The sequence below is a fragment of the Magnolia sinica genome, chromosome 11 (assembly GCF_029962835.1).
Source record: "Magnolia sinica isolate HGM2019 chromosome 11, MsV1, whole genome shotgun sequence".
Classification (NCBI taxonomy): Eukaryota; Viridiplantae; Streptophyta; class Magnoliopsida; order Magnoliales; family Magnoliaceae; genus Magnolia; species Magnolia sinica.
In genome coordinates this window covers 54,965,552-54,979,245 of record NC_080583.1, presented here as the reverse complement: position 1 = coordinate 54,979,245, position 13,694 = coordinate 54,965,552, and the positions used below count along the sequence as shown (strand labels likewise).

The following is a 13,694-nucleotide window of genomic DNA, read 5'->3' as shown; positions in this document are numbered from 1 at the left end:
GTAAGGATTTGGAATCCTACTCGAGCCCGTTGTTGTGGGTGCTACACGTTGAGGCCTATATGGGCTGCTCCTTATATCACAATTTGCGGTTGCAGGAGGTTGAGGACGTCCTGCTACTAGTTCTTTTCCTCGTGCCAGCACTATATCCTGTGTGGGACCCGTTATAAGGAGTCGAGTTGAAGGATAAGGTCGAGTAGGAATTCTTGCAAGTTGCGTTGCATTTCTTCCTTACCTGCCAATTGAATCGCTTCATTCACGGTCCCGACTAGGTGCATTTGAACTCGGTCCTAAATCGTCGATTGTAACCCACCTATAAATTGTGCTACCTTTTGTGATTTCGTCTCTGACAGATCGTTTCACGTCACCAACCACTAGAAATCTTCAGTGTAATCTATGACGGTTTGATTCCCCTGTCGACAATTTTGGTATTGCTGGAACAATACCTGCTCGTAATCACTAGGGAGGAACCATGATTGAAAAAGGCACCTCATCTGTGGCTATGATGAGATGGGTGCCTTGTTCTGCCGGGCACATGAGAGTTGTAATTGCGCCCACCACGCAGAAACACCTGATTTTAATTTGAATGCTACTAACTTCACTTTTTTATGCTCTGGCACATCCATGTAATTGAAATATCATTCTATTTCAGCTAGTCAGTCGAGAAAATCGTCTACGCGTAATAAACCGTTAAAACTAGAAAGTTCAGTCTTACCTCGATAGTCTCTTTCAGCACGATCTAGACAATCGCCTCCATAGATTGGTCGTCGAGTAAAGCCTTCATTAAGGTCCTCGTCGCTAGAGCTCGAATCATCTTGTGTAGCCCTATGATTCACTACTGGTAGTGCAACATGGAAATCGGGGCTGTGTCGTACAACAACCACAGGTGATTGAGCATCGCTTAAGGCTCGGGGTGGAAGTAACGCATCCACAAGATAGTCGAAGATTACCTGTAGCCCTTACATAGTCAACTGACTCTCCTGGTGGAAAGCTTCCATTCTTTCCGAAAGATAACGAATCCCACCGTCCACAGAATTTTGGTTCATACCTTCGTTGTTTGTCATCAGCCCGAGGGGAGTCCTCTCTTTAATACCAGTTGACGTAGTGATAAACGTGATAAGGTCGATCACCGTCTTCCTCAAGGATAACTACTCTGAATCCACGAGGAAAAAGAAAGAAAATAGAAATAAATTCTAGAAAATTCGTAAATTGATTGTTGATTGAAATAAATGAGTTTACAACCCTTTAAATAGGGATACTAAGCCATGGGAGAAGTTTCGGAATTAAACTACAACTAAAACTCCTAAAATCACGACTTACTATAAATAGTAAACTTATTATTTATAGACAGTCGTGATTCCTACTAGTGTGCATGGTTTTCAGCCAAAAATAGTGTCCTATTTGGCTTCACCATGGTATTTTCCTAATTATTCTAAGCACTTTTTATGTTGGGCGCAACTCCTAAAGCCCAGTGGATGAAGAGTTATACTCAAACTAAAACTTATTATAAATAGTAAAAACTAAATTAAAACAGGAATTCGACCGTCGATCTGATGGTATTTCACAAATTTGGCGTGTGCAACCCAGCATAGTGGGGTTGAGTGGCTAAAGTAGCTCATCCTACCCCAAAATCATATACGGCACATCGAATAACTCATTTTGGTTTGCAAGATATGTCCGTTTTAAGGTATGGACAGTCCGGATCACTTCCACTACCGATCGGGTCTTTTCTAATCCATCTTGGCCATGAAACTGTCCGCAGCCCACTCTACATAAATCATGGTAAAAGGGCTGTTTGGATGAGACTAAATGGAGTATATGGTGGAATTGGGAGTAAATGGAGGCAAATGGTATATTACGGTATGTTTGGATAGAAGTAAATACATGTAAATTAAATAAAATGGGAGTAAATATACATGTAAATGAAATCCTCTCTGTGAGAGAGGATTTGGATGTAAATGGGGTAAAATGCCTTTTTGAGCTCCCTTGGAGAGTCACACGTGTAAATAAAGGTGTTGTTATGCACACATCCGCCATACACGTGTCACATTAATGATACTCCAAAACAAAAGAAATATCGGCTACATCACTAAAATCACACCAAAAGAATGATCCATACTGTCGTTAAAAAATGTTGGCAAGTTTCTGGCCAACTTGAGACTTAAAATTTCCTCATTTTTGGCTGAACTAGATATTTCAATGGGCCGAATACAATCCTTGCATTAAATATTGCATATCTACATTAAGTTGGGATATTCAAGCTGACTTGGGATATCATATATATTCTTGTGAATATATTGAAAAAATCAAATGCATTCCAATTCCTCATATTTACCCCCATATTCAAGTGCATTTCATTTACTCCTGTACAAAAATAATTTTATAAGCCATTTACTCCCAATTCATTTACTTCCAAATTCATTTCCCATTTACTTTCATTTACAAGCTCCCAATCAAACCCTAAGGAAAAACACTACAGAACCAACCAAACAAAAAATTAATAAAAATAAATAAATAAAATCCTTGAGTTACATCCCAAGAGTGAAGTCAAGGACCCAGGCTCTGTTTACAATGTGTGACAGTTTTAGTAGAAAGTGATAACCCTAATATTCAATAACACAAGCTTTATCATTACTTGTCCTACCCCCATGACCACATAGGATAGAGTTAACTTTCCAATCTAAAATATGCAACCAACATACACATTTATTTAGATTATCGGCTTAATAAAAAATAAAAAAAAATTGCAAACATTACCTTAAACCCTTCTAAAGTATTAATATACTGCATATATATATATATATATATATATATATAAAAAAAAAAAAAAAAAAAAAAAAAACGACCTCGATAATATTGCTAATAAATCTTCAAGTGCGTATTAATAATTATAGAACAATATATACATAAGCATCATAAAAATACAATACACAAAATGACAATAGTACGGAATCAAAATGTTCTTCTCTAATCCTTCTCGTGTTTGGATATTGATGCTGCAAATCTGTTAAACTTTGATTAGATTTGGATTACTCAAAGCAGAATCTCACTGTGCAAACTCTCTCTCTCTCTCTCTCTCTCTCTCTCTCTCTCTCTCTCTCTCTCTCTATATATATATATATCCTTCTTGATCTTCTCCTCAGAATTTTCTCAGATTTTTTTATTTTTTATTTTTTCTCTACTTTGCAGCAGCATTTCGCATCTTAAAATTAAAAAATTCAAGGCCCTTTTGCTAGAGAGAAAGGGGGCTATTTATAGACGCTCTCCAAGGTATTCCTGCAAATTCAAAAATATTAGAAGGCATTTGAAAGGGTGATCATAAAATGAATTGTACCATTTTCGATCCTAAGATTCAGTATAGGATTGTAATTACAAAGAATAAGGATAAGACTTGTCAGAAAGAGGGAATCTTCTAAGAAGTTGCTAGATGAGGACATTTTTGAAATTTCACCATTTCAGTGGCATTTATGCAATTTCTATCCAAAATTTGGGTTTAATATGTATTTAACAGTTGTAACCCTTCATAAAACATGTTTAGAGAATGTTAATCATAACACCTAAAATATAGAAGAAAATTCATATTAACTACAGACCTTTTCAAAATTAGCAAAATTGTAAAAACAGACTTCTTATTAGCTAAACCTTTCCAAAATTAGCAAAAGTGTAAAAACTAAAACTCTTCTTTTCAAACAGGACCCTTCATCGTTGCAGACCAGGGGCCAAATTTTGAAATCTTAAATTATAAACCATTTGAAGTTAATGCCTCTGAATGGGGTGGGGCCACCACCATTGCAAAGATTTTTTAAGCACCACACAATATAGTCTGAGATCATTCGCATCTGTGAAATATAGATGGCTGAAATTCTTGCCGGAAGTTGCACCTGATACACTGTCCAACACTGCTGTTACAGATCAAATTAATCTGCCCACTAGCAGTCTCACAATTCTTAAGATGTGACCTACTTTCAAGGGGCCGCAGATGAGAATGATGGAAGGCCTTTCAAGCCACATATTACACCTACATTCCAAGAGGCCATTTAATAATACTAACAAAAAATTGAACAGATTTATCTTCCAACCAAGTCGGGTTTCTCAATTGTGTATTCATTTAAAAAGTTACGAATAGTCGAAAGAATATAAAATAGTGGAAATAAGCAAAAGCACAAGTTGGGTGATATGGTATTTCATTAGTTTTGAGTTTTTGAGTTTCAAACAGGCTTCTCATCTTTACTTCTATGACCGAGTTACTCCAAGCGAATCACCACGAGTCATATCAAATTGGACCGAATCTGCAGTCTTTGTTGTGGCTTGCCGGGTGGATGATGCAGTAGTGACATAGCCACAACAATAGAGACTTAGATGTGAAAAAAGATGAATATAACCCCTCTGAAATTCAGCAATAAAGCTAGCCACGGCATAGTAGATGTAACCTAAACAAGCAGGGTATAAAGAGTTGGAAACTCAGAGATGATACAATCTAAACGAAACTGTCAGACCCAACCTAACATTTTAAGAATGGGCCATTGTACCAGGAATACCACCGATAATACATGGGCAACAAAGATTTTAATGAGATAATAAAGCACTAGCATGCGCGTGTTTTGTGTGTGTGTGTGTGTGGAGAGAGAGAGAGAGAGAGAGAGAGAGAGAGAGAGAGAGAGAGAGAGAGGAAATCCAAAAGTAATAAAATGGTTAGTCTGGTAAACAAGAAGAGAACCGGCAACCTCCAATGAGTTGTGGAATACAAGAGAGCATGCATGTTTTCTCAAGTGCAAAGTGAAGCAAAGGACAGTTTTTAAAGCTTCAAGCTGCAGTTTCTCCTTCTGTCATTTCTCCCCAACAAGTAGAACGAGGAATAGAAAAAAGAGAGAGAGAGAGAGAGGGAGAGAGAGAGAGAGAGAGAGAGAGAGAGAGAGAGAGAGAGAGAGAAGGTTTTGAATCAACACCTTGGCCTGAGGATACCAGAAGAAGCTCAACTGATGATCTCAAAGCTATCTAGTGTCGGATTGGCCGGCCATCCATCGATGATGATGACGCCTTGGATTTAGCATCCCTGGGAACATGGCCAGAGCTGAACAAGAGCAGGCTACTCCAGTTTAATGAAGATTGCCTGTTGTTCAGCATTCTTGAAGGAACCCGGTCGCTGTCTTCACCACCAGATGCTTCATACCCATCGCTGGTTGACCTTGATAGCTGAATCCCCACCTGGGTACCAATAGGTGGAAGAGTCCCTTGTGCCTTTACAGAGACATGGAATGGGTGTAGATCAGGTGAGTCCAGACTGCTATCAGGAGAAGAAGCAACTCCCCCAGCTGAAGACATAGCTAGGCTTGTGCGGAAAGCACTCCTTGCTTCAAGCTGTAGAGGAGCCAGACCCATCGATGATGTCTCCACAGCCAGATCACTGGTGCTATTGACAGTGCGTTTGGCTGACATTTTTGCCAGGGGTTCAAGAGGGAGACCTGTAAGAAGCCTGCTGCCTCGCTTGTTAGCTCGCCTACGGTTATCAGGCCTCTGAAGCATTTGGCTGCTGCTGCCAAAGCTGCTGTCTGTTTCTAGACCCAAAGGTGCTTCCTGCCGCAACACTGGGTGATGGACCCGGGATTTCTTCCTCGCCTGAGCAGCCACCTTTGAAACTTCTTCAGAATTTAAGTGTGCCAGTGTCCAAGGACTGATCTTTACAGTTTCTGTGTTTCTTTTCCTCGTAGGCATGTCTACAATCGTTCTCTTACCCGACGAATTCATAGACGTACTTGCACCAGGAGGAACTACATCAAACTAGAGAGAGAGAGAGAGAGAGAGAGAGATGCTATTATCAGGTCCAAGAATAAAAAGCTATTATCAGGTCCGAGAATAAAAAAGAAAATGGCAGTAGATTTGCTGAGTAGGCAGTATTCAACATATATAGGCTAGCATCTTTTAGTTCTTTCAATATCAAGCCATTCAGATGATTTTAACTCTGCTTACCACAATGGAACAAAACTATCACTGATTTTTCAAAACAAGTTGCAATTTCTTTTGTAAGAATTTCAAGAATTCTCTTCAATTTTTCATGGGGAAAATTTCACGAGGTAAGTTGCCATCTACTTCAAAAACATATGACAGAGATACAATTTTAACAACTATTTCCATTATCATAACATTAGTCATGAAATACGAATGGTAAATTTCCAAACAATCTATTATAATGTGTCTGCAGTCTGCACAGAACTGAAGTATTATAAAACTGAAAAATGAAAATACTTTATTCAGTAGGTGGGGAAGGAAAATAAAATAAAATTTTGGAGAGACTTGTCGGAAAGGGGAAGAGATAAGGATCCAAAGTTCCCTTTGTTATATAGACTGACCGTCAAAAGCACAAGGATAATTTGGTGAGAATTGTTCCCTTTAGGCAGAATTTGATATATTTTTTAAAAGAGAATTTTATTATCAAAGAAAGAGAAAACAGAGCAATTACAAGGCAGACCAAGAATCAGATGAAAGCAAGGTATTCCATAACAGTAACGGTGGTTGTAACAGCCACCACCATCACCCTTATGATACAGGTGTAACAACCGTTACAGGGGCAGTAACGGCTGTTACAGTCTCTTTTCTTTTGTTGAAAAAAAAAAAAAAAACTGTATCGGCCCGGTAATGGAGCCTGCATGGGTCATTTTTTCCGTAACAGCCATTACGGCCTTTACAACCCCATAACATGTAACAGCTGCCACCATTACCTTTATGTAACAGCCTTTACAGCACACCATGGATGAAAAAGAACACTTGGAGAAAGCCTTTATACAAATACAACTCTAAGACCAACCCACTCTATTAGAGGCCCAGCCCATCCAATTACATCCAATTTTGCCCTTCTAAAGACCTTGAAGACCAACCCACTTTGCTTACAAAAACACCGATTATTCCTTTCTTACCATAAGCCCATATGCCTGCTAACAATAATGGGATCAAATGTTTAAAATTAGGGGATCAAGATACACAAATTTTCCATGCATTGGTAATGGAATGTTGGAAGAATTCTTTCATCTGAAGCATCAAGCATTCAAGGAAGAATCGACTTTATTATTGAAGATGAAGTAAGAATTGTCAAAGAAGCCATCTCCATCAACAAAGCCTCGGCTTCAGAGAAGTGATCTATGGATAAGGAGATCTTTGATGTGATCCAGAAGAAGTAACGGTAGCATGCAGCTCACATCATTGAAGTACATGTAGCTCCCTCTCATGTTACATGTGGGATGTCGCAAACATGTGTCAAGATTGGGATGGTTAATCTGGTGGGCTGCCATGTGGATGGACCATAGTCCGAAATTCTCAATAAATGGACAAAAAGCTTGCCATCCATTTAAGTTTTGCAAGTTCAATGCAGACCAGTGCCGTGTTGAGCTAACTGTTCCTTTTGCAAGCCATTGACCTGATGGCTAACATAGTTGTATCCCCTAAGTTTCAGGATTGCAGATCTGCATTGTGGTCCACCAGTCAACAGTTTGTATCACCAGACATCTTTGCCACATGTACATGAAAAGGGTGCTGCATGGCACTTGTGTGATTCTTTTCATCTGGATTACATAATCAGTTCATGCAGGATTGAAACCAGAACAACAGTGGCAATCAGCTTGGGTCTCCCACATACGAGGGGAGCTCAACTGACAAGCATGCCAGCATTTTCCATTAAAAAAAAAAAAAAAAACCCTATGTTTAACTACAAAACTTATCTATATGATTGGTTTTCAAAAATAATTAATTTTCTTATAATATTTCATGGTAGCTGGGGGACAAGCATGTTGGGAAGAATCAAGAATATTCCTGATACACACCCAGATCCATAGCTCAAGTGGCAGACTGAGTGGAGATACCTCGTTTCAACACTTGAGGTCTTGGTATCAATCCCTAGCGGGGGTGGCTAACATAAAGTGCATGTACTGACATGGGTGCGTACTAACAAGCTAACCCAAAAAAAAAAAAAAGAATATTCCTGATACTAAAATTCAGATCATACCTGATCCTCAAGAAAAAGGCGTGGAGGAGTGCACCATGCGCCTCGATGAAAAGTATTGAAGGAGCTTGCACTGCTCAATCCTGTAAGGGAGCTAGCAGGAGACATTTGAGGACTCTGCTGGACTCCAGTGGCTTGCTGCTCCTGATCCCTCAAGGCTATAATGTAGTCGTATGTGCTGATTCCCTATCACAGTCAAAGTGATATCCACAATAAGTGCATGTGTAATTCCCATTAGCTCAAATCAATTCATAACAGAGAAGGACAATGCAAGGATCCAAAGAAAAACAGTGAGCTGAGCACAACACATGAATTGAAAAGGTCCAAAAAACTTACGAGCTAAAAAAAAGAAGATATTGATCAGATTTTTTCATACCAACACAACTTTTTCCTCCCTCCCTCCCTCTATCTCAATATCTGCCTTCTTTTACATTAAAGGGTTGGATTGGATTCAGCGGCCAGTTGGGCCAACGTATTGTGAGAAACAAGCGGCGTGCAAATTGAGGCCATTTTCATGCAAGAGATCATCCCTGATCGCAGAAGTGGGCTGTCCATCTTGTAATCCAATATCCATTACCAGTTGAGCCGTCTGATCTGAGTATGATTGGACCACCACTGTGTGGAGATCAGATATCTTCATGTGATCAGGCACCTTTGATCCTGATGATGCCATCAGCGATGATTTCCCCAATTTCCCCAAAATTTTCCTATTTTGATCCTCTAATTTCTTTATTTTTCACTCAAATCTGTGTGAATGCATGAGAATCATGCATAGACATGGATTTGAGAAGAATTCCATGCAAAAATAATATATATATATATATATAAAACTCAGATTTCTATACATTCATACCTTGGGTGTTCCAGCCCACGAAGCTTTAGATCTTTGATTTCTCCTCTAATCAGTTGTTTTGATTCACAAGACTTAAAAGGAATTGTCAAAATCCAGTCAGGAATAGGATCCCCACAAAAAGAAATTTCAGAAAAAAAAAATCCCATTCTTCTGTTTGTCCCCCCCCCTCTTTTGTTATTTATGCACCTACCCAACCAATTCCCTCGTGTTGACGGTATGATCGATAATAACGTCGCCATTGGCGATAATATCGTCGACACGGGGGGGCTCTTTATAAATGCAGCGATATGAGATGTTATCGATACAAAGCGAAATATCATCAATATATCGCTGATACAATGGAAATGATTGTCCCATCTTCTATCTATAATATCTAAAATAGGCTTGTAATCATACTCCCTATAGTTGAAGTGGCCCATAATTTTATTTATGGCCTTTTCCATCTCATCATAGATGTAACCCATTAGTGGCTTCTCATCTTCGTGCACCAATCGCAACATAGTTGCATCTAAAATAGGCTTGTAATCATGCTCCGTGTAGTTCAAGCGGCCCATAATTTTATTTATAGCCTTTTCCATCTCATCATAGGTATAACCCATTAGTGGCTACTCATCTTCGTACACCAATCGCAACACAGTCACTAAGGGGGTGTTTGTTTTTTCAATTTTCACTGTAAATAGTGGTAAACTTGTAATAATTACTTTTTCCCACATTTTGAAAGGAGAAAATAGCAGTGGACTTGCACCTTGAAAACCGTGTACAGTCAGGCAAGATTGGTCAAGGATAATCATTGCATCTCATCGTGATGTATGCGAATGATCCATGCCATCCATTTGTTTTACCAACTCATTTTAGAGCATGAGCCAAAAAATAAGGCGGATCCTAAGATCATGTGGACCACACCATAGGAAACGGGGAGATAAAGATGTCCATTGTTGAAAGCTTAAACCTTCCATGTGCACCCCACTGATGTGTAGAGCTGGGCACGAACTGACTCAACTCGCCTAATTCGACTTGTCCAACTCATTTGAACCCGACTCAACCCGAACCGAATGGATGAGTCAGTTCGAACCGAGTAGGCTTCACCCAATCCGAACTCATACCGAGTCGAGTTCGAGTTACCCAGTAACTCAATCTGACTTGACCCGAAACACGATCTGGTCAGACTCGACTAGATCCGAAACCAACTCGACTCAGATTTGGGTATATATATAATTTATTTTAAAAAAAAAAAAAAAAACCTTAATTTTTAAGTATCTCTAACCCCATACGCGGCAACCGACCCCACCCCAACCCGATACCAAACTCTCTCTTCCTCCCTCATCCTCCTCTTCCAAGGCCGACAACCACCCAACACCGTCACCACCCTCCTCCTCCTCCTCCTCCTCCTCCTCCTCTCTCTCTCTCTCTCTCTCTCTCTCTCTCTCCCACCCTCTTCCAAGCATGACAACCGCCCGACAGCCACTCACCACCATCGTCGGATTCACCATCGTCCTCCTCTCTCTCCTCTCCACTCCCTCCCTCATCTCTCGATCCGAATGAGTGCCAACTCGATACTTTTTACTGGGTTGCACTTGGTCCGGATTAGTCCAGGCCAGACCCGGATTCGGATCAGTTCAGGCGTGTTGGACTCGATATCGAGTTGAGTCGAGTTCGGGTTAGGCCTATTTCAAAACCAGATTGAGTCGGGTTAGCCCTAACTCGGTCCGACTCAACTCGATGCCCAGCTCTACTGATGTGTATCTTTCATCCAACCTTTTCATATGGTCATACAGACATGGACGAAGGGAAAACACAAATATTGGCTTGGACCAAAATTTTTATGGCCCCTAAGAAGTTTTCAATGATAGGCGTTTAATTCCTCTTGTTTCTTATAGTGTGGTCCACTTGTACTTTGGATCTGCCTAAATTTTGGGTTTGTGCCTTAAAATGATCTGGTAAAAATGGATGGATGGTGTGGATCAGACACAGATCATTGGGGGCCTCATAAATTTTAATCTTTCTACCTTGATATTAGCATCAAAACCATTCAAAAAGTCATAACTATCACATCATAACATGGGGTTGGCTGGCTATAAATGCTATGATAAATAATGATGACTTATTTACCACCATTTACCATTGTAAATAGAAAACCAAACACCCCTTAAGGGTCTTGATGATTTTAATGCCTTTAGCACTTATGCCAAAAAAGATTGCGAAAGGTTGGTGTATTAGACTAGCTTCACTTCGGCATTTTTTGACCAAGGCCAATTATTCCAATTGGCTAACACTGCAAAGCTTCTAAGTTCAATTTTCTTTGAATGCAATCTTTGTATTGTTAAGAAGACTATTGCAAAATGGGTGATAAATAGACATAACAAGTTATATCCAATGTGTTTTCTCATTTGATGGAGAAGAAGGGCAAGTTTGTACATAAAGGGCGTGATTCTTCGAGAGCAATCACTTTTATGTACAACCTGCCTATGTCTTCTAGCCAGGGAATCCCAAATCGGTTACGTTTCGGTCGTAACAGCCGATACGTAACAGTAACGGCAGTTATCGTTACGCGATACGGGGCTGAAACAGAGAGGTGCAGAAAACGGAACCGAAACGGCCATTACGGGGCCGTAACGGCCGTTACAAGGCATAACGGCAGTTACGAGCCCGTAACAATTGTTACGGGCAATAACCCTTAAAGAAAAAAAGAAAAAAGAAACGAAAAGAAAAGAAAAAACGAAAAAAGAAAAGAAAAGAAAAGAAAAGAAAAGAAAAAACAAAAAAAAAAAAAGAAAAGAAAAGAAAAGAAAAAACGAAAAAAAAAAAAACTAACCTTATTCTCATTTCCTCTTCTTCTTCCTCCTATTCTTCTTCTTCTTCTCCGCGGCGCTGCTGCAATTCATCACGGCGCTGCTGCAGCTCCTCCTCCTGCTTCTTTTTCTTCTTCTTTCCCCTCTGATGCAGCTCCCTTTCCACCTTCTTTCTTTTTCCCTCTCGTTTTCTCCTTTCTCTCGTTTTCCCTTTCTTTCCTTCTCATTTTTTTCTTTGTATTTTTATTTTTCCCTCTCATTTCTCTCTCCCTCTGTCGTGGTCTCAAAAAAAATGAATGGGGGCGTGACCAGACGCGGATTAGATACTGACAGGTTAGTAGCGAGTCGGCTACTGAAGTGACGTCACCAAGTTCTGTGGGCCTCACGATGATGTATGTGTTGTATCCACACCGTCCATCCATTTTGAGATATTATTTAGGGCATGAGCCAGAGAATTGAGGCAGATAAAAAGATGTAGTGGACCGCACCACAGAAAACAGTGGGGAGAGTGATTCCCACCGTTGCAACTATCCTAAGGCCCACCATAATTTTTATTTGAAATCCAACCCGTTCAAAAGTTAAAAAAGACATGAAATAAGGTAAAACACAAATATTAGCTTGATCTAAAACTTTCGTGGCCTTTAGAAGTTTTTAATGGTGGGCGTCACTGTCCCCATAGTTTTCTGTGTTGGGGTCCACTGGAGCTTTGGATTTAACTCATTCTTTGGATATTGCCCTAAAATGATCTCTACAAATGGATGGAAGGTGTGGATATAAAACATACATTATGGTGGGGCCCACAGAACTTGGTGACGTCACTTCAGTAGCGTGTCTCGCTACTCAAACCTGTAGGTAGCTAATCCGAAACAGCCACGTACTTACCTTATTTTATCGGTAGTCTGCAGCGTATGCCGCTTAGTGCACTTGCATTATTTTAGTGCATGCGGCCCACCTTGATTTATGTGTTGCATATTATATATCCATGCCACCCATCAGTTTTTCCTGATCATTTCAAGGCATAGTCCCTAAAAGGAAGTAGATCCAGATCTCAAGTGGACCGTACAGTAGGATTGAATGTCCACCGTGCACTTGCATTGTTTTTGTGCATGTGGTCCACCTTGAATTATGTGTTATATTATATATTCATGCCACCCATCAGTTTTTCTTGATCATTTCAAGGCATGGTCTCTAAATTGAAGTAGATTCGGATCTCAAGTGGACCGCACGGTAGGATTGAATGCCCACCGTTAAAAACCTATTATGACCCACTGTAATGTTTATTTACCATTGAAACTGTTGACAAGGTTGCATGGACATGGATCAAGGAAAACACCAGTTCGCAACTTAAAAAATAATATTAACAAATAATAATAATAATAATAATATAAGTTTTAATTGTGGGAATTCAATCCCTATTGTGTGGTCCACCAAAGATTTGGATTTGCCTCATTTTTTGGACCATGAGTTGGCAAAAAGGATGGACAGCATGGATATACAACAAATGCATCAAGGTGGGTCCTATGTTCAGTGCATCATTCACTAGTGGTTCACCTAAGATTTAAATCTACCTGATTTTTTGGATCATGCTTTAAAATGAGTTGGCAAAATAGATTGACGGCACGGATATACGAATACATCAAGGTGGACCCCAATTTCAAGGCCTCACCCACTAGTGGTCCACCTTAGATCTGGATCTACCTTATTTTTGGACCATGCCTTAAAATGATTTGATAAAACAGATGGATGTCATTGATATACAATACATACATCATGGTGGGCCCTATGTACATGGCCGTAAAAATTGTCCATAAGGCATACATTAACTCAAAATTAATAAATTAAATTATGGCACTATTGTTGCCAAGTCACAATTCCAAAATTAAATTGTTTAAATGATTCTCACCATTAATTTGCAAACACTTGTTTTTTTTTTTGAAATATGATCATTTGATATTTTTCATTTATCACTGTTCAATAAATATCCACCAATCCATTAGTGAGATAAGTGCCAATAGATTGCATGAATTTAACATTGATTTGGGGCATCAAATGGCCCACCAAATCA

At 39.6% G+C, this 13,694-nt stretch overlaps 1 protein-coding gene across 6 annotated transcripts in view; it reads right to left on the bottom strand.

Annotated features, from left to right (window-relative positions):
• Nucleotides 1–2,326: 2,326 nt before the first annotated feature.
• The window catches only part of LOC131219156 (probable protein S-acyltransferase 22), a 48,034-nt gene continuing 36,666 nt past the window's right edge, over nucleotides 2,327–13,694 (bottom strand). For 3 of the 6 annotated variants that reach the window (XM_058214164.1, XM_058214169.1, XM_058214170.1), the window contains 2 exons: nucleotides 7,991–8,173; nucleotides 4,662–5,775 (listed from right to left, as the gene is read on the bottom strand). In XM_058214164.1, coding sequence (XP_058070147.1) covers nucleotides 4,993–5,775; nucleotides 7,991–8,173 — 966 coding nt within the window. In that variant the 3' untranslated portion in view covers nucleotides 4,662–4,992. Of the gene's footprint in view, nucleotides 2,601–2,853; nucleotides 3,274–3,296; nucleotides 4,016–4,661; nucleotides 5,776–7,990; nucleotides 8,174–13,694 lie in introns of those variants that run through there. The other 3 variants (XM_058214166.1, XM_058214165.1, XM_058214167.1) reach the window with 3 other exon arrangements.